This window comes from Prionailurus viverrinus, chromosome C2 (assembly GCF_022837055.1).
Source record: "Prionailurus viverrinus isolate Anna chromosome C2, UM_Priviv_1.0, whole genome shotgun sequence".
In the NCBI taxonomy this organism is placed as follows: Eukaryota; Metazoa; Chordata; class Mammalia; order Carnivora; family Felidae; genus Prionailurus; species Prionailurus viverrinus.
In genome coordinates, this window is record NC_062569.1 from 97,330,320 (window position 1) to 97,355,655 (window position 25,336).

At 37.7% G+C, this 25,336-nt stretch overlaps 1 protein-coding gene and 1 pseudogene across 2 annotated transcripts in view; one reads left to right on the forward strand and one right to left on the reverse strand.

Moving 5' to 3' along the window:
• Positions 1–25,336, forward strand: part of LSAMP (limbic system associated membrane protein) — a 665,273-nt gene that overhangs the window by 411,349 nt on the left and 228,588 nt on the right. For both annotated transcript variants that reach the window (XM_047876541.1, XM_047876542.1), the window contains exon 3: positions 23,275–23,400. In XM_047876541.1, coding sequence (XP_047732497.1) covers positions 23,275–23,400 — 126 coding nt within the window. The remainder of the gene's footprint in view (positions 1–23,274; positions 23,401–25,336) is intronic.
• LOC125175726 (glyceraldehyde-3-phosphate dehydrogenase-like) lies at positions 8,566–9,515 on the reverse strand (annotated as a pseudogene).

The following is a 25,336-nucleotide window of genomic DNA, read 5'->3' on the forward strand; positions in this document are numbered from 1 at the left end:
TCCACTGCACTAACTTCAGCAATTTCCATTTCCTTCTTTTTAATTCCACTCCCAATGAGCAGAGAAGGGCACCAGGACAATTTTTTTTCCAAAAAGAAGCAGGGTAAAGAGTTACTATTACCTGGAGCATAGTGACTCAAGATGAGGCAGAGCTTTGGTGATGTACATTGAGGGCAAAAGGAAGGACTTTGAAAGGTGAACCTTACAGAGACAAGCTGGTCATTGAAAACTAAATTGCCAACTTGCCTCCAGTGAACAAATGCACCTGCCATTCGTAATGCAGCCAATTTGCTGTTTCTACTTTTATCTCTCTCATGCAGCAGGCTCCAAACTCTCAAAGGTTTTCTTGTGCCTCTTTTTGTGATGCCCATACCATCAGGACTGTTAGATAGAGGCTTCTATGAATGCATTTTATTCCCACCTTCTCTCCCACTCATTGCGTTAAAATAAATTGAGACAGTAATATTCATAAAAGAAGTAAAGTTCTAAGGAGCAACAGCTCTTCCTCCAAACTCTAATGCTACTGGAAACTGTCCAGCTTTTCAGGATGGTGCATGGCGTCTACATAAAATGCAGACACTGGAACCTAGCCACCAAGGAAGAGATGCTCTGTGCTGTGAACACATTACTTAGGCATGAAGTAATGCTCTTAATCCCATTCTCCAATTGTGAATAATAGTTTCTGGAGAAAGACTTCGTTTGAAGAGTGAAATTTCACAAGCAAGGTCTCATCCTCAAAACATTTTTTCCAGGGGCGCCTGGGTGGCGTAGTCGGTTAAGCGTCCGACTTCAGCCAGGTCACGATCTCGCGGTCCGTGAGTTCGAGTCCCGTGTCAGGCTCTGGGCTGATGGCTCAGAGCCTGGAGCCTGTTTCCGATTCTGTGTCTCCCTCTCTCTCTGCCCCTCCCCTGTTCATGCTCTGTCTCTCTCTGTCCCAAAAATAAATAAACGTTGAAAAAAAAAATTAAAAAAAAAAAAACATTTTTTCCATGTGCGGAAATGTTTGATAATGAATGATCATCAGGTGACTCTTTTTAATTACCTAAACAGGAGGAAGAAATACCATCTTTCCATAAAAAGGATTCAGAGTGACAAATGTAAATTTGCTTATTTGAAAACATCCAGTTCAATCATTTCCAAAAGATTTAATTATTTCAACGTGTATTGTTCAGTTTTCACAATAGCTTACATTGCTCAACCCCAAAAGATGCTTCCAGTTACAGCCTTCTAATTCTCTACAACTGGTTCTCTGAAGGCACCTCTATACATTTAAATATAGGCCATTTCATACCCTGACAGGAAATAAAGACCTTGGAACTGCATCAAATTAAACTTTTTTTTCCACTCTTGCATGAAAACCTGAAGTAATATGTGAAATATTCTAATGCTGCCTTAAGGTTGGTATTTTAATTGCATAGAAGAGAAATTATTCAATTATGGTTTTTCCAATCAACTATAACTCTAACCCAATATAAGGGAAGATCTCGATCATTAGTCTTATGGGGAAAATGAAAAGCATTTGTGTAAAAGTTCTGTTCTGGTGCCCTCCCCTCCCTTGCCTTTGTGACTTACACTTCTGTATCTTACTTTAGACCTACCAAATGAATTGCCTTCAATTAAAATTAGCAGTGCTGAGCAATTGTAGTATACATCTCAGAAGGGGAGCTGGCCTTTAACTCATCTGAGAGCAAACACATTAGAAATAGAAAGAAAGCGTTTAGTGTTATCACACTATTGAAGAAATAAACACCATCGAGATGCTTTAGTCTACTCTTCAGAGAAATCACAGATTAAAGTAGATAGAAGTTACTGATCATCATTACCTCCTAAAAATATATTTCCAGAGAGAAGTCTTCTGTCTTCCTCTCATTCATTCATTCATTCATTCACTTATTCCCTCTTGTATTCCAAAAAATATTTTAAACCACTGTCCCCAACATTCCAGTCAGGTGGCACTAACATGTTCAATGATCAACAACATTTATTATAAGCATATACTATATATTCCAGGGATCTAGTTAAATATTTCACAAACATTAATTATGTTGTTTAATACTTGACAGTCTTATGAAATAAGTTAAATGTCTCATTCTGAAGATGAGAAAACTGAGTCAAAGTTTTTCCCAAGATTTAACAGCTAGTAAGTTGAGGAACTGGGATTGGATACTGGCCAGGGTTCAAAACCCAGTGTCTAATCACTAAATTATAAAATATATATATATATATATATATATGTATTGAAAGAGATGGTTCTTACTCTTATATGTCTTCAGACATTTCTGACTTATTCGTTTCATCAGAGCATTTGTCACTCTGACATCTTTGACGTTACACCCTTGACCTTTATATTCATGGGTACTGAGAAGCATTAGCTATAGAGCTGTGTTACTGAACTCAAGGAGCAGCCCTCCTTATTGATTTCTAAAGCTGTATCTCCCATAGAATAAGCTTAAACCATGGAAGTTGGGCAGAATCTTTTTATATAAGATACTATTGACCTATATACAAGATTAATCCTTAAGTCTCCAGTTAGTGTTACAACATGTGCTAGACCACATATAATTACAAAATCATGGGACATTTTCTAGAGCCTCACATGAAAATCAGTCCTGTTACCATACAATCCTGAGTCAATTTTATCTTCCTTTTTTGCTGTCTGAAAAAAATTACTTAAAAGAAAATATCCTAAGCATATATACCCAATATACTTACCCTAAATGATTAAGTTAATCCTTACATTTATCCTGGAATCTAGAAAATTGGCATCTGTTATTTTTAGAGATGAATACACCGAGGTATAGAGAGATTTTTGTGGCCTGAAGGAGCCCTACTGGGAATGAGAGGAAGTAGGTAGCTCAAAATCTAGGTCCCCTTGAAGCCTTATATTTAGTGAATGGGCTGCTTTTAGATAACTCTGTTTACTTATGTGGGTCAGATCTTATTCTCTATTCAGAGTCACACATTTTCAGTATGTTCCCCTCACTATTATCCTGAAATTCTCCCTGGTTGGCCTTAAAAATAACTCATGTACTGGAAATATTTTCAGTGAAATTCCTTTATGTTTTTCTTATGAAGGAATGATTGTATAATAATGAGGCCTGCATAATGCTAAATATAGAACCCTTTCACTATGGGAAAGCTAGGGACAGACCCCACCCTTGTTAGAAACCTTATTTGTCCTGATAAAGTATGATTTTGTATTTAAGTAAGGGAATAAAACAGAGGGCTCTGAGTCCTTGCATTGATTATGTAACACAGTTTCCTTAAATAATTCTTGAGGCATTGTCCTCCTCCTCTAGCTGGGGGGAGGGGGAAAGAAAAAAAAAACCCTGCAGGTATAAAAGATACCAAGACAGAGGGAAAGCCAAAAATATAACCTAAGACTCATGTGTTTCCAGGCAGCTGTGCTATTTACTAGCAAGCATATGCAAATGGAGAGAAATTTGGTTATAGTACCTGGAGTACAAAATAAGCATTTTTAGTACAATATCTCCTCAGGCAATTTCTAGAAATATCTTATACTGTTTCATTATCTCTATAGTTGTGAATAGAGGTTGTGACTCTCTTGATGGGAAATGCCATTTTACTAATTCAAATAATATTCCTTACACTGTATTTGCTTAGATTTTACAGAGCATTTGCTTTTCACACGGTGAATCTATATATAAGATTATAAAATTCAAACTTGAGAGTGCCACATTTCTAGGATATATGATTTATGGGTCAGGGGTCTGGAAGCAGGTACCTCCAGGTTCTTAACACTAAAGGCTTACAATCAGAAGTAGGTGTGCAGGTAGGAAACTTTCTGAAAGGTGGCAAAGACAAAAACAAGGTACAGAATTAGGCCAGCATCCATTTCTGACCCTGCAGTATGGCTTTAGTACCACAGAGCAGAAGAGAGACTTATATGTGTCTTATAGATGAGGGCCAGTGTCAGACATGGAAGGCTACAGCTGGTCAGAAAATTTAAAAAAAACAAATGGATGAGTAGACTGCAAGATTAATTGTGTAGTCATTAGACATTGACAATCAAAGTCTTCACTTAATGGAAAAGGAGAGGATGTTCATTCAATAGCCATAATTCACAAAATGTGAAAGACCTCGAGAGAACATCATCCCCTTTCCAACTTTAGGACAGTACACTTCTAAATAAAGGTCATATTGTTTACTCTTCTTAATGATCTTTTGATCAGAGTAATCAATGCTAGCTGCCTTAGATATTGAGGACTCTTGTGGCTTATTTCTTCCTTATGAAGCCCAGTTCATAGGCCCTGCTACATAGCAGCTATGCCATCTGGACACATATCACCACAGTTGCCATCACAAAACAGGAAAGAGCTGGAGCAACATGCAAACATTTCTTGACAGCCAGGCCTAGATGTGGCTTACCTCACTTTCCTCAACATTTTATTGGCCCAAACCTAGTTTTATGGTCCTAAACTAACCACGGGAGCTTGGAAAATGTGGAGAAACACAGACACTTGCTGAGCATTAATAGCCTCCTCCACAACCTCCAATGACGTACTAGACAATGATTAGGGAATCCCATTCTAAAGAGCTCTGAATGCTATGAGCACACACATTCATGCCTCCAGGAAGCAGATGGAGTAAAGGATGAGATCCATGATGCCCTGACAACATGCAAATACAACTGACGTAAGACATGTCTGAGCAGACGGCTAGTTTGGAAGCCAAGGAGTAAATGTTGATGTGTTTGTCTTTTAGTTTTACATTGTGATATAGAGAATGTGTGGCATTTCAAATATTTTAATAAAGGATGTTAAATAGAAGAGGGTCAATCTGCACGGGGAAATACACACATCCGTGTAAAGTATCTCTTCATTTCCCTGCCGCTTTTTCCTTCCCTTGACTAATTGCTACCATTTTAATGAAGCAGTTTGAAGTTCCCTTCATTCTAGTATAAGTGAAATGTTCCTATTACTCTCATTAGGATCTATAAACCAAGGTTTACTTTGAGTCGAACAGTTTAGCATCTGATTAAATGACAGAGGAAGGTTATAAAGTTTTTAATGTGTGAATACTAGATTCAGGTGTCAGAAACAGAGTATGTAACAGTTATACACATGAATGTCCTAATCCCTAACGATGCTATCAACTACCAGCATAGCAGATTTCTGTTGGGCTGATAATTTTTCTTTTTTACAGTGTTTTAAGACACTCCAGAAACATTTGTAATAATTTACTCTACTTTGTAATTAGATTTAGTGATTAGAATCTTGCTCACTTACATAGCTGTTTTCCTTTAAATGAACGGCACCAGCTGGCTTATAGCTGAAACCTGATCTGACTCTCAAAACTATCAGAGGGGCCAGCATAAGGGAAAGCCTGATATGTTCTGGAACTTCATGAAAAGTTAACAGAGGGAGATGTTTTATAATCTTTATACTCTTTTATATTTCTACTAACACATATATGTGTATCCACATGTTATGTACTATATACTATATATATATATACACTATACATATATATATATATACTATATACACTATATGTGTATGTATGCACACATATATATGTTAAATATATTGGAGATTTTGAAGCTCAGCTACTCTGGGGATACATTCAATTTACAGGACATGGAAAGAGGCTGACATTACCTTCTCTCATATAACCTCTAAGCATTAGAGGAAGGAAGCTAAAAATTTGCAGTTTTGGCTTCAGCTGCTTGGGCTATTTTACCATCAAGAGAAATGTGATAAAGGTATAATTAATGGAAAAAAGCATTAGCAAAAGGCAAAGAGAGCAAAGTAATCACAAGTGGCTCTGAGTATTAATTGTTTCCATGTAATTTTACACATGATATTGAAGATTCAGTTAAGTTATGCATTCACTCCCTTAGCATACAGTTAGTGAGAAGCCACATCAAGCTAGGCACTGTGTTTTCAGGCCAGTGTGACAGGTGTGATTGAGTCTGACTCGTGGAAATCAGAGATCCTTAAGGACAGTCTCTTAGGCCCAAATCATTGCCAAATGAGGTTAAGTGACTTGCCTGAAGCCAAAGGGAGGACAGGTAGAGTAACAGAGGGTGCACTTTCCCTTTCCCCGTGGAATAAAAAGGGGGCCATGTGGACTGAGAATCAAGAATACTTCTGATGGCCAACAGGCCTGATTCTCAGTCCATCTGGAGCTGTTTGGAGCTGATAAAAACCCAAGAATCCCACTCACTGCTGCAGCACGAGTCTCTGCCTCGTGTGGCCTATGGTTTGTTAAGAACAAAACAGCCATAAAGTCAGCTGCCTCCAGACAATTGAACGGTGGTGGACAAGAGGACTGACCAGGCCAGTGTGCCTCCAACTGCACGGCCACCGTGACCACTTCATAGTGTTGTCTGACCCAGGCTCTGTGGGTAAGCCCTGCTGGCTCCCCGGGCTATATGAAATTCAGAGCTGATGCAGAGCCAAATAGGAGAGATTCCTCCTGCCCCCCTCACTGACTGTGGCTGATTTGTACCCATTGTCAGTGATGTGTATAGTCTTTTCTTCCCAGCCTTGCCCTCTTTGCCCAGCATTTTTTCTTGGTAAGAACTCAGAGTTTAACTCCTGATTAAAAGCACCCTTGTTGGAAGACAGGGTCAGCAGACACACTGTGTTGTATAAGCATGCGCGTTGTGAGAGGGAGACGAACAGAGTCACAGATGGCCGTGCTGCCTCAGAAATCCCTGGCCTGAGAGCTCTAGCCTCACAGCACGTTCCCTGGAGACTGCTCTTGGGGAGGGAGGATTGATCTGTGCTCCTAAACAGAGGTGTTGTGCATGTTTATGTGTGAGACTGGAAGTCAGGTGGAGGATTTTGATAGCCAGTGTTTATTTCCCTAGGACATGGAAGTTTGAATAAAACATCATGGCAGGGTGCAGAAGCCAAAGAAGAAATCTTTGACATTTTCTCCATAACATGCCTAGGGCTCTGAACAAACAGTGGGGACCCGAGATGCCTCCATGTCTAACTTCACATTTAGCTCAAGATTAATGAGACTCACCCCATTCGGGATTTATTTGTGGAAGCAGGGAAAGAGCATTCCTTCTCACCACCACCACCTGCCCCCTCTTGAGTTTTAAGAGAAGGGAGAGTGAAGAGAGACCCCATTTTGCATTGGCCAAATTGAGGGAGATTGGTCAAATTTATCTGCAATACAGGCGGTGAATGAGGCCTGTGAAGATGTCTCTACTTTCCACTGTAAAAGTGTTCATGCTTTTGTAATTACAGATATAAATATTACCAGCATTTTTTTCATTATATCCTTATAGCACTTTTAATGGATTGTCAACATGGTCAAAATATCCCATAACTGCATTAATGGCAAATATATCTATTATATATATATATATGTATATATATATACATATATATATGATGGATATATATGTGTATATACACATATATAATTATATATATATAATTAATATATATATGTATATACACATATATATAATTATGTATATACACATATATATAATTATATATATACACATGTATATAATTATATATGTGTGTATATACATATATATAATGGATATATATTATATATAATGAAATTGTGTAGAATATTATCCACATCCATTGAAATATGCTACCATGAACAAGAAAATAAAATGGACTCACTGGCTTGAAGCTTATGCTAGTTGTGACAAAGTCAACTTGCTTTTAAATGTATATTGTTTTTCTCTCTTTTTTAAAAACAAATATATACATGGGGCGCCTGGGTGGCTTGTTCGGTTGGGTGTCTGACTTCGGCTCAGGTCATGATCTAGCAGTTCGTGGGATCAAGCCCTGCATCAGACTCTGTGCTGACAGCTCAGAGCCTGGAGCCTGCTTCAGATTCTGTGTCTCCCTGTCTTTCTGTTCTTCCCCTGCTCACACTCTGTGTCTCCCTCTCTCTCAAAAATAAATAAACATTATTTTTTTTAATTATGTATTTAAATTCAAGTTAGTTAACATACAGTATAGTATTGGTTTCAGGAGTAGAGCCCAGTGATTCAACATTTACTTATAATACCCAGTCCTCAATCCCAACAAGTGCCCTTCCTAATGACCCTCTCCCATTTAGCCCACCCCCATCTCCCCTCCAACAACCCTGAATTTGTTCTCTATATTTAAGGGTCTCTTACGGTTTGCCTCCTTCTGTTTTTTATCTTATTTTTCCTTCCCTTCCCCTATGTTCATCTGTTTTATTTCTTAAATTCCACATATGAGTGTAATCATATATTTGTCTTTATCTGACTGACTTACTTAGTATAATATTTTCTAGTGTATTATATATGCATATATATATATGCATATATATATATGCATACATACACACACATATGTATACCACATCTTCTTTGTCCACTCATCAGCCGATGTACATTTGGGCTCGTTCCATAATTTGGCTATTTTTTTTTTTTTGGCTGGATACAGTATACTTTATTGATGGCACATGGTAAGGTAGGGCTCCTCAAGGCCCTTCCCTTGTTCAAGGGTCTCTGGGATGGAAACTGGAGGTCAGGATAGTGTATTGGGGAATGAGTTGGGGCAAGGAGTCCCCAGCAGATAAAGGCCTCTCTCTTCCTCTTGCTCTTGCTGGGGCTGGTGGACCAGGGGGCTCTTACTCCTTGGAAGCCATGTGGACCATAAAGTCCACCACCTGGTTCCTGTAGCCAAATTCATTGTCATACCAGGAAATGAGCTTGATGAAGTGGTCATTGAGAACAATGCTAGCCCATGTTGAAGGTGGAAGAGTGGGGGTGTCACATAGCCCAAGATGCCCTTGAGGGGACCCTATGATGCCTGCTTCACTACCTTCTTGATGTCATCATATTTGGCAGCTTTCTCCAGGCAGCAGGTCAGATCCATGACCTGATATGATATGATATGATATTATCATATCCATGATATGATCCATGATATGTTGGGGGTGGGGACACAGAAGGCCATGTCCATGAGCTTCCCATTCAGCACAAGGATGACCTTGCCCACAGCCTTGGAAGCACCAGTAGAAACAGGGATGATGTTCTGGGCAGCCTCTCAGCCCTCATGCCACAGCTTCCCAAAGGTGCCATTCACAGTCTTCTGGGTGGTTATGATGTCATGGACTGTGGTCATGAATCCCTCCACGATGCCAAAGTTGTCATGGATGACCATGGCCAGAGGGGCCAGGCAGTTGCTGGTGCAGGAGGCATTGCTGACAATCCTGAGGGAGCTGTCACACTTCTCCTGGTTCACACCCATTAGAAACATGGGGGCATCAGCAGAAGGGGCAGAGATGATGACCCTCTTGGCTGCACCCTTCAAGTGAGCCCCAGCCTTGTCCATGGTGGTGATGACCCCAGTGGACTCCACAACATGCTCAGCACCAGCATCACTCCATTTGATATTGGCAGGATCTCGCTCCTAGAAGATAGTGAAGGGCTTTCCATTGATGAGAAGTTTCCTGTTCTCAGCCTTGATTGTGCCATGGAATTTGCTGGGGGTGAAATCACACTGGAACATGGAAACCATGTAGTTGAGATCAATGATGGGGTCATTGATGGCAACAATGTCCACTTTGCCAGAATTAAAAGCAGTCTTGGTGACTAGGCTCCCAATACAGCCAAATCCATTGACTCAAGCCTTCACCACCATGTCTTGAGGTCGCGGTTGGCACCGCACCAGAAGATACGGCTGTCTGTCAAACAGGGAGGAGCAGAGTAATTTGGCTATTGTTGATAGCACTGCTATAAACATTGGGGTGCATGTGCCCCTTCAAGTCAGCATTTTTGTATCCTTTAGATGCATTATTTTTAAAAATACCTCAAAACCAGAAAGCCAAATTCTTTAATATTATTATTATTATTATTATTAATTATTAGTTTTAGAGAGAGAAAGAGAGAATAAGCAGGGGAAAGAGGGGCAGAGGGAGAGGGCAAGAAAATCTTAAGCAGGCTCCATGGCCAGCAGAGCTCAATCCCACGACCCTGGGACCATGACCTGAGCAGAAATCAAGAGTCAGACGCTAAACCAACTGAGCTACCCAGGCACCCCCAAAAAGCCAAATTTTTAACCATGTAATAATTGAGCTAAAAAACTGAACTGAGTAATGGGGAGACAACAAACTTTGGTAAACCAGACTTCCGGGATCTCAACATAATCAGTGACATTTCCATCACTGTACTGAACACAAGTACCCACCTATCCAGACTTTCCTATCTGTAGTTGTGCCCTGGTCATCTTTGCAGCTGTTTAATTCAATCAATATACTAGCATCTCGTATCTCAGCAGTATTTAATCTAGTCTTGAAATATCAAGATCTTCCTAGATCTTCTTGATCAGATGAACTGGTTATGAACTTGGTACTTTCTAGCTTTGTGACCTTGGCCAAAAGAATGAACCTTACTGAGTCTCAGTTATTCAACCAATATATGGGTGGGTGGGGTGGTAGTAATAAAACTTGTCCAAGCCATCACATTGGGATAGGTGTAGATCAAATAAGGCAAGACATATATCAGAGTTTCATAAATTGTATAATGTTATACTACTTCATATTATTATTATTATCTTTATTATTTTTATTATTTCTCTTCACTTTTCTGCTTGCTTATGTCTTTTTTAATTATTTAATGTTCCTTTGTCCCTCAAACAGAGGTCAAGGAAAGATAAAATGGAGACCTAACTCATATTCATCAACTCCAGGCTTTGTATTTCCTTCCTCCCCCAAATGCTGCATACCTATTTACCTCTCTGGAATTTTTAAGCCTACTTAGAATGGCAGGAAGTATTCTGTTTCTCCTAGTTATATTTAACATTTTTGATAATTACTGTATTTCCTACCATTATATATAATTTTTGAAAAATTATAATTGGCATGAATGTATTAATTAATTCACAATGGTAACTCTGTTTGTTTAGAAGGAAATAATGTGAATACTCCATATTCAGTTCATAATTGTTCATGGTAAGCTTTGAACAAGGGCAATTCAAAGAAAGAAATTCTGAAAACCTCCTGTCAATCCTATTCTTTCTCTAAATATTCTATCTTCTGGGCCCTTGAGCAGTGGCAGGAAACAACTTTTATTATTTTCATTGTATTCAAGGCATGCTTTAGTTCACCCTAGTTGGTTTCTATTAGAATCTACCTCCTTCCCTACATGCAAAGAACACTATATGCCTTAAGCAACTAAAAAAAATAGAATTTAGGCTAGTAATATGGGCATGGAATCTTTAAGTTTAATGGATTCTTTCTTACAAGCACCATATTTATTTCTACACATTTCTAATTCTCAAAATGGAATGAAGAAATGAGATGAACAGTAAACCATTTAAAAATGTTAGTGTTAAGTATTATTATTTTTTCAGTAACCTTTTACTGGCACTTTTGTTGAAATAATAAAAACTGGCTGATCTAGGTCATAATTGTCATTGTTTTATCCTCTCCTCACCTCTGATCATGCCTAGCACAGTGTCTTTATGTGTTATAGTCTCTCAATAAATGTTAATTTGTATTATTCCTAAACATAATAGACATAAGATTGGTCTCTGAACTCTTTATACTTCTATGTTCTTTTAACTTATAGTTTATTTCTCTCTCATTTAAAATTCCTCTTTTGGGGCACCTGGCTGGCTCAGTTGTAAGAGCATGCAACTCTTGATCTCAGGGTCATGAGTTCAAGCCCCACATTGGGCATAGAGATTACTTAAAAAAAAAAAATTAAAATCCTGTGATCTTTCTTTTTATGCTTATTTATTTTGAGAGAATGAGATGGAATGTGAGCAGGGGAGGGGCAGAGAGACAGGGAGACACAGAATCTGAAGCAGACTCCAGGCTCTGAGCTATCAGAACAGAGACCAACACGGGGCAGTAACCCATGAACCGTGAGATCATGACCTGAGCTGAAGTCAGACACTTAATACTGAGCCACCCACGTGCCCCCTGTCCTCTTTTAATATATGGACTTATCTCTAATATTGTCTTATTGACTAAAGAATTCATCCATAAGGTACAGGCAATTTTTTTCCCACATTTTTTAAAGAACACTAATGGAACACAGAAAAAATATATATATATTGGCTGCACATGATGTATTTTGTAGCTTTTAGGATATGTCATGGTTTAGGGCTAAATCTTTACAGGCTTTTCATGGAATACAGAGGGTTCTTTAGTAGATGCGAGGAATACCACCTGAGTTTTGAGTGCAAAGAGAGAAAAGATGCACTTCTTTTTTCTCTGCTAGAGTCTGTGGGTGCCATTTCTGAGCCCTTGGAATTCACCCAGTTGCTATTTGCTACCCACCCTAGGTAGCCTGATATTTTTGAACTTCCCTCTGCTCGATACCCCCATTTCTGCCAGATAACAAAACCATCTGCTGTGGTTGGACAGTATCTAAAGACTATTCTGTAAGTACCAGAAATGATAAAACTCTTTTGTGAGGTAAAGGGAAGAAAGCAGATTCATTCCTCCCATCGACTGATTAAATCAGCGTCTGGATGTTTTCCCAGATTAGCAAAAATAAATATCCAAACAGCTGGAATCAGGGTCTGGGAATATGAAATTTTGGAGGAGCTGCTGACTTGTTGAGTAACTGCAGCCTCAGTGAACAGAATCAGGATAGTTCCATTTGCTCTTATTTAGCAAGGCAATGACCTGTACACGAGAACAGCCATTTGACATCCCACAGAGTATACATATTGCTGAAGCAGCAATAATGGATGCCCTTAACTGGTCATGAATGCAAATGCTGGTGCCTGAATATTTTGTCCCCTTTCAAAACCAGCCCACACACTTAGATTCCAGGGTAATTCTGAACTTTTAATAAATATAGAAAAATTCCAATGTAACGTACTTTCTATTTAGGTCTACTGGGAGCCTCAATCAGATGTAGATACCCATGCCACACATGTATCACCTTGGGTACACATCCACCACTAGGTGGTGTATAAGTGAGCTCATGGTATTTCTTTGTACAACGGCTACTGTGTTTGAGTTATTTAGAGCAGTCTGACCCAAATTAACACTCCCTTGTGATGTTGGCTACCGTCTGGATGTGTCATAGGGACTATTTTGGTGTTAAGTCTGACTACCTGAGACAGTGACAGCAACTCATACGGCCCCTTGAGAATGTGATAATTTAGGGTTCAAAGGCCAAAGAGGAGGTCATATCCAGCTTATTCCTTTGGCCAACACAGTAAGATGGCAGCCGCATCTCAGAGGAGTATGTTAAGTGAGACTTCAGGCTCTAACTTTTAGTTACATGTATAATTCAAGAATTGCTCCTGCCTGATTACAGGAGGATGGCTTTTTCTTGACTGAACATTGTTTCAATATGTCATTTTCACAAGCTTCCTTGCTCCTATTTCTCTGACTTTACCACATTACCACTCATATGGTACTTGGCTTTGTTTTATATATACATTTTATCTTTTCCTCTAAATTGTTAGCATATTATCCCCCTTTCCTTAAGTTACTTTGTTCATCTTCTAATGCAAGCATACGTGCAGCATTTGTAATCACTCCTGACACAGAAATTAGAGTAACTGATATGTGTAATGAGTTTCTTCTACTTTAATATTCATCTGATACTCAAAGAAGCTATAGTTTCCACATTTTCCCTACTCACCCATGAAATTTGTGTTTAAAAGGAATCATGTTCCTGTAGAGCGCTCCTTTTCAAATACCTACTTCTGCGGCTGAATGTTTCTTGCTTTATAAATGGATTCTAGTAGCAGTGAGAACTAATACTAGTGGAAAAGAAACTATCATTGCTGGTTGTTTTATTTGGCCAGAGTTAAGGCTTTAGAGACTCAAATTACAGACACAAAACACCTGGCAACATCTGTTGTCTATAAGAACAACAAATAAAAGAAGACCTCTCTTTTACTGAGGCTTACATTACAAATTATGTAACAGTGATAACATTTGATTTTGAGAGCTTTTCCTTAGGAGCCCAAGAGTTAAGCTTCTAAAACTTTGTTTTGTTTATGATTGTACACTTTCACATCTTTGTGTCGCTTTTTATTACAGGTATAAAATGTCTAGACATTGACTAAAGGGCTGAACATATTAGCATAGCTCTGCCCATTAGTAGATAAGAACTGGATACATATCTTTGGGGTGACTTTCTGTTAAAGCCAATATTAATGATTAATTATGAATTAGAGTAATTACCTACACCTTCTGGCAATAATGGTGTCTGCAAAAATATAACTAGAATGCCATTAGCCATAGAAATGCACAAACTGTGTTATCATGTTATCTTAGGAAGAGTTAAGCCAACACTGCTTTATTAGCTGTATAATAGATAGCTACACTTATAGAGTCCCTTACAGTTTAAAAAACAAGTTTACATGAATTATTTTATTTGTCCCTAACAACAGTCCTGTAATATTAACTATTATCAACTTTGCACATTACTTTCAATTACCAGATGAGGAAACTAAGTCTCAGGGAGATTTAAATAACTTGTCATTAATTTGTGTGTTTATTCGTTCAAAACTTGTTAAGCACATACAGTGTACTTCATGAGGAAAATTCAAAAGCAAATATCATAGAATATGTGGTTGCCTTATGAGCCAGTGTCATAGCAGGATCAAAATCCCGGCTCTCAAACTGTGCTACATTTTCCAATCCTATCATCCATTCTGGAACCTACCACACCATGAAGCACGACATGCTTCACTGGCACTTTCAGAAGCAAAATGCCAGACTAGATGGATGTTTGATGTTTCACAAGATGTTATTAATATGTTATATTGTATATTTTTATTCTTATTGTTGAATTTTTGGATCATGCGATTAAAACCAAGTGCTGCTTAAAAAACATCCTGTAGATTTCTGAACGCAATTCTTATATAGATACACTATAGGTTTCCAGTGTGTTACATGTGCAAAAAATAATAAGCTTCTCTAGCCACACCAAAGAAGGTTAGAAATTGAGAAGTTGATAGTGTTATGTTTTTAACACCCCTTTACCACCATGCACACAGTAATACATGCACCTTTCCCAAACTTCAAATAAGCAATAACTGATGAGACAAACTTAATAATTTGCACCATTAGGGATAACATTTTGAATTGAATACAAGTTATAAATGCTAATTATTTGAGGTTAGATAAATGAACCAACTGACCACTTTTATCCCTTCCTCTGGAATTGATTTATTGTTCTTCTGGCTGGTCAGTTAATGACTAAAGACAAAGGTATTGAAACACTCACAGCTAGAATTAGATGTTCTTTCAAACCTACAATTATTTTTAAAGCAATGTGTAATGACATATAAGAACCAATGCTATACATGCAACTCAGTTCGTTTTGTGGAAACCCAAAGGAGTACCCAAGCATAGATGACAATTTACCTCTATGAAAATGTCCCTCTTCAAAATTTCCCCTTATTATGACTACTTCCCAATTTGTAACAATTAGGATTCTTTGGCGTAAGCAACAGAAATTGACTGGCTAATTTGATGTAAAAAGTGGTGATTCTTTGGAAGAATATGGAATAGTTCCCAGGCTCAAAAGAAAAGCAGAAAATATCACCTTGGAAGGCACAGAAGCCATGCATCTCCAGGGATGCAAGTTGCAGACAGTAGTGAAAAATAATAGTCCTTTCAGGTGGCTGCCCTTTCATGATATGTATTAGCTAACTATTGCTGCTGAACAAACCAGTCAAAAATTCAGGGACATAAAACAATAGTTATTTTTTATTTCTCACAAGTGTGCAAGTCAGCAGATCCAGACTGGATTTCACTACATGTGACAATGTACCTTGAGTTGTCAGGTTCACAAAATAAAAATATAGGATGCCCAGTTACATTTGTAGTTTACATAACAAATAATTGTTAGTATAAGTATGTCCCATGCAATGTTTGGAACAATTATACTAAAAAAGTATCTGCTGTTTATATAAAATCCATATTTAACAGGATGCCCTGTATTTTATTTGGCAATCCCATTTGCCATCTCTCATCCTCCTTCTCCTAGGGCCACCAGGCTCAGATGGGTACATTCTTCTCATGCAAATGGCAGAGGCACAAGACCAAGTGAGTCCAATCGTGCCAACACTTCTCAAGACTCTGCTTGTATTCCATATGCTTGTATCCTTGGCCAAAACAAGCAGCACGGTCCAGGGATGGAAAAGTGTCTGCTACCCACTGAAGGAGGGGATAGGCATGGCAAAAGATTTGGATACAGGAAAGATTGAGAATTGGGGACATTAACACAGTCTACCATAAGTTGAATCAGTTTCAACCTCTCTTGAATCATTCCTTATAAAAACCAAGTTCCAGGGAGGGAGAGTCTATAGTGGCCCAGCTTTGGTCACATGCCCACTCCTTGGCCAAAGGAGAATAGGTCACTTGACTGACAGTCCCAACAAACCAATGGGAGTTGGTGGGAGGTGTTTTCTGCAAAAGAATACCAGGGTTGTCTTTCCAGACAGAAGAGGGCATGGATTTTGGCAGATCACATGATATATGTCCACTCCACTATGTCCCTGACTTTGCCTTCATTTCCACGTTGGACCAAACATAAGAGATGTGAGACTTACACAAAAGAGGAGAAGGGATGGATTGGAACCTAGAGAATTGTACAAATTATGTACAGGCATGTCTTGGTTCACAAAAGCCAAGGCAGACCCTGGAGCCCTGGAGATATGGTAAAGTGGGTAAGGAAATTACAAGAAGAATGAGGAAGGGCAATAAAATCATGAGTGGCAGAGGCAGATTGACTGTGTCATAATCCTACTTAATACTGTTTCATTGCACAGCTGAAGGAATCCGTGTGTACAAGTGTACCTAGATGTTGGTATTATTTTAGAAACTGTCACTTAATTTTCAGTGCATGGAAAAAATGTACATTTCTTTAACACAGAATTTACATAGATTTCAGTGAAAGAATATCACCTATTTAATAATTCAGATTTAAAGTTACAACTATTAGGTGTGGCATATTTATTTATTTATTTAATTTTTGCAGTGGAAACCTTGAAAATTCCTTTGAATTATGAATTTCACTAGTGTCCTGAAAGCAGGGTATCTAAATTATGTTTTTTACTCAACATTTTAGGAGGTGTTTGTCTAATAAACAATTAATTTTGGAACTAGCAACACATAATAATAGTGTGGTGTCCAAAAGATTAATGGCATATTTTAATGCACTTTCATAAAATTTCTTGGCATTATAAGTAGGTTTATATTTATATATTTCCCAGAAATATTGCTCTTGCCAGCTTGGTAGCACATGTAGGCTAATTCTGAAAGCCAAAACAATGTATACATTTTATATAATTTAACCAGAGGTATTGCTGAAATTGACTAAAAAACCACGGAGGATTAAAAAACCTAGTTAAAGCTCACACCATAAATCAACTCCAGATGATTTAAAGAGTGCAATAAAAAAAGAAATAAACCATTGAAAGAGAAATAACAAATAGACAGAAGTATTTAACTGATTTTATGTTAAGAAAGAAACGTCTATGCGCAAAAACACTAGTAGAAATCATAAAAAAAAAAGCTCACCAAAGAAATTTAAACCTTTTACAAGACAAAAATGTTCATAAAATTAAGAAGTTAAGAATGAATTGTGGAAACTGCAAACAATATGACAACAAAAGATCATTTCCCTAAGGTATACAGGCTGTCATTAATCAGTAAGAAAACAAAATAATCCAGACAAATTAGATCCCTGAAACCGAATAGGTTGAAAATATCAAATAAATGGTTCATGACATTACATTTAGGAAAATATAATAAAAGACACTAATATCCTATGAATAAATATTGTTGGGGGTGATGCGTGAGTCAGTCAGTTGAACGTCCGACTCTTGATCTTGGCTCAGGTCATGATCTCATGGTTGTGGGATCCAGCCCCACTTTGTGCATGGACCCTGTTTAAGATTCCCTCTCTCTCTTTCCCTCTGCCCCTCCCCTGCTTTCTCTCTCTCCAAAAAAAAAAAAAGTTAGGGAATACTCCAGAAGAAAATAAAATAACTACGCAGAATATGTGAAGGCCCATGAGCATAAATCAATATTACAGTGGTTTTGATAAATAAACAACTTATGTTTACCAGTGAAAATAAGATTATCTTGTTAAACAGTATTTCCTACAGTTGTTCTGAGAATTAAAATAGAGCAAAAAATACTATTTGGAACCACTATTGGAAAGTGAATATGATCTAGAAGAAGACTTAAGTTTAGGAAATCTATAAACCTTAGGTTTTGATCCTAACTCTATAATTACTTAGCTGTGTGAGTTTTACCCATTTTGTCCCCGGTGTCTGCATCTATGAAATGGCGATAAAAAGACAATACATTTTACTTCCCAGGATCTTCATAAAGATGTTAGGAGGTAATAGAATAAAGACCTTGCATTGCTGCTTTAATCTTATATTATCAGTAATGGTGTAAATGCAGACTGCATGAATGGCTATGGGAAACTAGAAAGGAACTATTAAACCATTAAACTAAAAAAAGTTATATGTATTTATATATATCCACACAGGGGCGCCTGGGTGGCTCAGTCGGTTAAGCGTCCGACTTTGGCTCAGGTCATGATCTCGAGGTCTGTGAGTTCAAGCCCCGCATCGGGCTCTGTACTGACAGCTCAGAGCCTGGAGCCTTTTTAAGATTCTGTGTCTCTCTCTCTCTGACCCTCCCCTGTTCATGCTCTGTCTCTGTCTCAAAAATAAATAAACATTAGAAAAAAAATTTATATACATCCATACAAATATATATGAATGATTCCTCGTAGAAAAGAAAAAAAGAAGTTAAACCCTGAATACATCTATAATTCAAGAAGCTGGACACCAAGTTTATCTCACTTCCTATGTTCCTAACATACACAAATGTTTCTGTGCCCCATGGTTTTGTTTTTTAATTAAGAGTCAAAAAAGTTGATAGTGAACAAGGTCATTAGAGGGGTAGCTAAAGAAATACTGATAAAAGCTGTATTTTACTGGCTCAAAATAAAAGGTTGATGCTTTCTGATAAAAATTCAATGAGATGACTTACTTGAGCTCAGAAAAGTTTGGGGGCAGGCAGGGATTTTCATTAATTTCTTTTTTCAAACACCCTGTGAGTACCTACCATGTTCTAAGTGCCATGGTCTATACAATTCACTGGTCAGGAAAACCAAGGACTTCTCATCTGCGTCTTTCAGTTTAGTGACAGGTACAGGTAAGTAATCCAGCAATGACGATTCAGGGCCATGGTAGAGAAATATAGGGCACAATGGGAGGACATAGGAGGGATGCCTCACGCAATAAGTCAGGAGTGGGGTAGGGGTAGGAATGGGGTGGTAAATGACAGAATAGTCTTCCTGGAAAAAGCGAGAAAACAGGATGACAACTTGAAACCTGAAGGAAGAAAGGGGCTGACCTCATGAAGGGCTGGAAGAAGAATATTCCATGTAGAAAAAATAGAATGTTAAATGCCTTGGGGTAAATAAGCATAGTATATTCTAGGAACCAAAATTATTTGATCTGACTGGATGATACAATGAAAAGGGGGTAATACATAAGTCTAGAGAGCTAACTGGGGGCCAACCATGGCTTGTGAATTCATGTTAGGAAGTTTGGATTTATCTTGAGGTTAATGAGATTAATCAGAGAATATTATACTCACATTTGCAATTTATGAAAAAAAAACTTATTTCAGTGTGATGAATGAATGACAGTGAGCCTGAGGAAAGGAAGGCTAGAGGCAAAGAAATTCGTTATAATGCTCTTGCAGAATCTAACCAAAAAAAAAAAGTTTATGGCTCTGGGAATAGGGATTGGGAATAATAGTGAATCTGAGAGAGATTTAAAAGGCATAAGTCACAGAACTCAGGATCCTTTTTATATGGGGGTAGTAAAGGAAAGAGAGCAGTCAAGGAAGATAACGCTTTTTTTGTTTGGGCAACTCTTTGCATGATGACACCATTCCCTGAGATAGTGAACAAGACTACAAGTGTCACGTAGGAAGGAAGATGATAATTTTGGTTCTGAGTATGTTGAATCTTGAGTATCTGTGATGTATTTGATGACAATTTAGAATGGTCCATTGGAACGTAAGTGTAAAAGTCATGAGAAAAATCTGAGCTGCAGATACTGATTTGGGAGTCACACATACTATGGCCTTAGCTTCTGAACTTAGACAATAGATAAGATCATTCACAGTGAGTTATATGATGGAAGAGAACAGTGATCAAACGTTAGAAACACAGATATTTAAGGAACAGGACAAAGTAAGTCCAAAAGCTAAACTGGAAATGTTGGCCAGAGAGGTAAGATGAAAAACAGTTGAATCTGGCATCTTAGAAAATAAAAGAATGGAAAAAGGTAGTTATGGTCAACAAAATCAAATACTCCTGAGAAAAATAAGATAATAACAAAATTGTTTCATAGGACCTAGAAACTCCATGGTTCAAATTGGTGAGCTTCCTGAGAGCAGTTTTTTTGGAGGTTAAGGAAAGAATCCAGATTGCACCATAGGTTGAAGTGTGAATGGGAGATGAAGATGTAATGTAGAACAATTCTTTCAAGATATTTGGAGACAGAGAGTTTGAAAGTAAGATGGTAACATAGAATTTAGGGAGGTATTTATTTCTGGAACAAATGACTACATCAGATATAAATGCTATGGGAAGAAGCTGGTACAATGTACAAAGAAGTGGAAGATAAGCAATAGAGTGAAACCCATTGGTAGTGACCCCGAGGAAGGTGAAATTCAATGTCAACGTGATTACATTTCTGACTATTGAACACAAACACTTTCTGAGTCTCCAGTTTCTGAGATCTAGGACCTGAACATATTGCCCTTAGTTAAAAGAAACAGGGGATCCTAGATGCCATAAAAAAGCAAAGTCCTTGGATATATATTCCTCTTACAAAATGAGAGAAAATTATGAGTAAATTTTATCATAGGTAATAATTCTCTGGGAACCTGACCACTGGAGATCTTTTCTGTTTTGTAAATTTGCATGTTTTTATATTAGGAATATAAAGTCTCCCCCTCTACATTTTTCTTATGAAAACACATTTGTATTTCTTCTTTCTATTCTGTGGCCTGTCTTGCAATTCAGAATTAACCACAAATTGAGTAATATGAGCTCATATAATTATTACATAGCTTCCTGTTGCAGATTTTAGATTGTAGAGGAAGATTCCTAGGATGTCTAAATTGTATTCTTGAACGCCATCATTGATTTATAGTTCATTGTACTTTTTCTGAAAATGTTCAGAACACTGGCTTATTCAGCTGGGAATTAAAAACTATAAATATTAAACAACAGAACAATTGGACATTCAGGAGCCCCAAGTTCTAAGTCCAGCCATATTTCTTGATGGGATTGCCCTTGACAAGTCATTATTTCTCTCTGTGCCTCATCTTCTTCCTTAAAAACTGGGTATAACCTTTTAGGTCCTCATTGTAAAAGTCTGGGAAGGTATATTGCAAGTCAATGTGTGAATACGAGAGAAAGATCCATTAACCCCAGTAGATAAAAGAGAAACAGAAATCCTATAAATACATACTGCTAAATAATGGGAATCAACTACATTCCATTTCTGCCATTGGGTTTGCTTTAGAATTACTGGTTTCTACCCAGAAGCCCTGTAAGATGCCATTGTGGGAGAAATGCTAAGGTCATGAGTCCTCCTCCCACTTCCTCCTTGTGGCACTGTGACCTGGTCAGTTGCCCAAGTCCCATCAGTGTCTCCTAAAAGAGATCTGCAGCAATCACATGGTTGTCAGACAGCAGTCTCTACAGGCAGAAAATGTTACTGTTATGTCACCACAGGGCAGGAAGAGAGAGAAAATAAGATTCTTTTATTATTGAACTCCTTAATGCTGTCTTGTTCTCCTCCCTCCCTCTGACACATACTTTCTCAGGGACTACATAAGCAACTAAGAGTAAAAAAAAAAAAAAAAAAAAAAAAGGAAAATCACAGTCAAACCATAAACTCTGCTATTTGGAATCAGTGCATAACCTCTGTGATGAAATTTGTGAGTAATTCACTTTCCACTTAAGCCTACCAATATGAGATCTAATGTTGCCGCCCTGAACACTAATGAAGGAAGTCAGACGGCAGTACAGCTAGCCCTCGGGGACTCATTTCTCACACCACCAAAAAGTAATTTCCGTCATTTTCAGCCATCTGGTAGCCTGGATTGTGAAGTTGAAGTTTCATTCAAGTATTGCTTAAGAGTGTGGGCCCTGGAGTCTTCTTAGATTCAAATCTGTTTTCTGCTTCTCACCTGGCTCCATCTATATTTCAGTTTCTCACCTGTAAATAAAATGCTCATAGGATATCATTTCTTTATTATAATGAGTTACCAATATAACACTTGAAAAGTACTCTACATAGAGCCTTACATATAGTAAATGCTTAAAGTTACCTATTATTAAATTGTTAGTAATAGTGGTGGTGAAAGTATTAGGGGTAATATTATTTTTTGTAGCATCTGTGACACAGGCCTTATTAATTCAGTTTTTAGGCTCTAATGTGCATTATCTAGCCTGTTCACATACCAAGGTGATATTTAGACACTTTCTATTGTGATTAAATGATGGTTTCCTCATGTGGCTAGATTGTAAGTAAACAGGTGTTGCCATATCCTAATAACACAACTATGCAACTCATACTAAATAACACTTTTCCTTTTCCTGACATTTGGAGGTAAGAATGCACTATATTCATTTGATATACATAAGGAAATAAATGTAGGCAGGCACCATTCAGTGATAAGAAAAAATTATTAATATGGTAAAAATGTGCACACTAATAATTAAATAAAGTCTATTCTTTTTTTAAATTTTTTTTCAATGTTTATTTATTTTTGGGACAGAGAGAGACAGAGCACGAATGGGGGAGGGGCAGAGAGAGAGGGAGACACAGAATCAGAAACAGGCTCCAGGCTCCGAGCCATCAGCCCAGAGCCTGACGCGGGGCTCAAACTCAAGGACCGCGAGATCGTGACCTGGCTGAAGTCGGACGCTTAACCGACTGCGCCACCCAGGCGCCCCAAATAAAGTCTATTCTAATGAAAAAAGAGATAATACATTTTCACTATACTCCTCTGTGAAATTCCTACAATACTTGGTCATAGTGGAGAGATTCTTCTAGTAGTAAGACCCATGCTTTTCATCTGCTGAGTCTCTGAAGAGGTCATAAAGTTTCCTGGCTTCTTAACATAAAAATTCAAATGGTTCAAGTCATAAAATCATCTAGCTCAAGTTTGTTATTTCCAGTGGCATGGACCAGTGCTTCAAACATGGGGTTTTACTGGCATGGTTACATAGTCCATTCGCTTTTGTCTTTGCAGTTCCACCAAAGATCTCCAACATCTCTTCAGATGTCACTGTGAATGAGGGCAGCAATGTAACCCTGGTCTGCATGGCCAATGGCCGTCCTGAACCTGTGATCACCTGGAGACACCTTACACCAACTGGTAAGCAGCCCTCTAGCCTTCAAGATACCACACATTATTTAACATATCTTTGGGCTTCTGAGATTCCATTGGATCATAAAGGCAAGCATGTATCTGGTTATTAAAGCACTAATAGAATTGCAATAGGACTTATATAGGGTCCTCCCTGGTCTTTGCTAATGTGTTCATCTCTATAAAGTCTACAACCATTTCTTATTTCATTTTTAATAGAACATCACCTCAAGGCAACAAATACAGAAGAATTAAATGCATTAAATGACTTAGTATTATATCTAAAATGTAGGCCAATTTTGTGCTTGAGTGTCTTGGGGCAATGTTTTGTATGAATTAGATTTAACTAGTCCTTTGCATGTTTGTTTGTTTGTTTTGCTGTTAACTATGGTTTCCTTAACTAAGGTTCCTAAACCTTAACTATGGTTTCCTAATATGTAGCACCTTGTGAAGAAACCTTTCAGGAATAATACAAAATTTTTAGTGACTTCTGATGTCGTCTCCTTGGCATCTGGTTCTGTGAGGGGCATCAGGCATGGACTAAGCTGCATGAGCTCATTATGGGTCCCTACCTATTAATGCAAATTCAGTCAAAGTCAGAAAAATTATTTCCCAGGAATGTCTTCTGCATCCTTCCCTCCCATTCCAGCACCATCACCATCACCATAACTGAATTTTCGGTCTCTGCTGCTTCTTGAACTTCACTTAAATATTATATCAAATTACTTGGGTCCACTGCATGCATACTTTCCTGCTCTACAGATCACATTTTCTTATATGCAATGCCATGGTTTTGTAAATGACACAGTCTTTGTAGAATAAAGCCTGCTATTTAATTTCTCAGAAAGAGGGGCTATGGATCAATTATTCTTATAAAATGTAATTTATTTTGACAGATAGTCCTCAATTTTAATTGATTTATATCTGATATTCTCTTAAAATTTCCTCATATAAGTATTTAGAGTTCACAACAAAGTCATTTTGGAATGAAAACCTCTAAAAAATTGTGCAAAGCAAGACATACATGGCAACTATCCTGAGGTATTTCTAAAAGGCCACGATAGTGTTCGCCTAAAGCATCTTTGAAAACTGTATTTTGTGGTTGAGAATACAGGCCTCCATGTCATGTTAGGTCTCAAACTAATTTTTCAAGTGAATTTGGACTAGCGTATGGAATGGTCTCCTTTTTTGACAGCTATTCTTATCAAAGGCTTGCTTCTATTTTCTTAAGGGAACGTCACTCAAAACCCACCTTAATTGTTAATGCATGCAACTTGTCATTTATTGACAATATATAAGAGCAATAAATGAGGCATTTATTTGGAAGATCAAACTCATTTCTTTTCAGACCCATTTTATACTTCACATGGTAAAAATGCATATGGAAGATTGTCTTAAGGGTGAACCTCTGGATATCACACACCTTTCCCTTGGGTTAAATTAAACATCCAGAGCACATTCGGCCTGGATTGAAGTATTTTATGCCCCAATCCCACACCACCTACTCCTTTCCGGTATAGAATTGCTTTGACTGAATGACAATTTGGTCCTTTCTGGTATAGAATTACTCTGACTGAATGACAATTTGGTATAAAAACTATTGGCCCATATTTAAAGATGTTATACAAGATATCAATTGAAATCATTGAATTTACTATAATGTTATTTTGAGAGATTGTTCATTTTATTACATAGTTTTCCTTTTGGAAAATATCCCATGAGGAAATTCCTCTTATGTATTTCTATTGCCTTTTTTCTAAGCAATGGTTGGTTTTCTATGATTGAACTCCCTAAATTTTTATAAATGATTAAGAGTTCATGGAATTGACTGTTACTAAACTTAGAGCCAAATTTATTTTGCCCATTTGTAAAAGAATATAGGAAATCATATATAAATTGCATGTTAATGAAGAGGATTTTAAACAAACTGTGTGGGATTTTATGG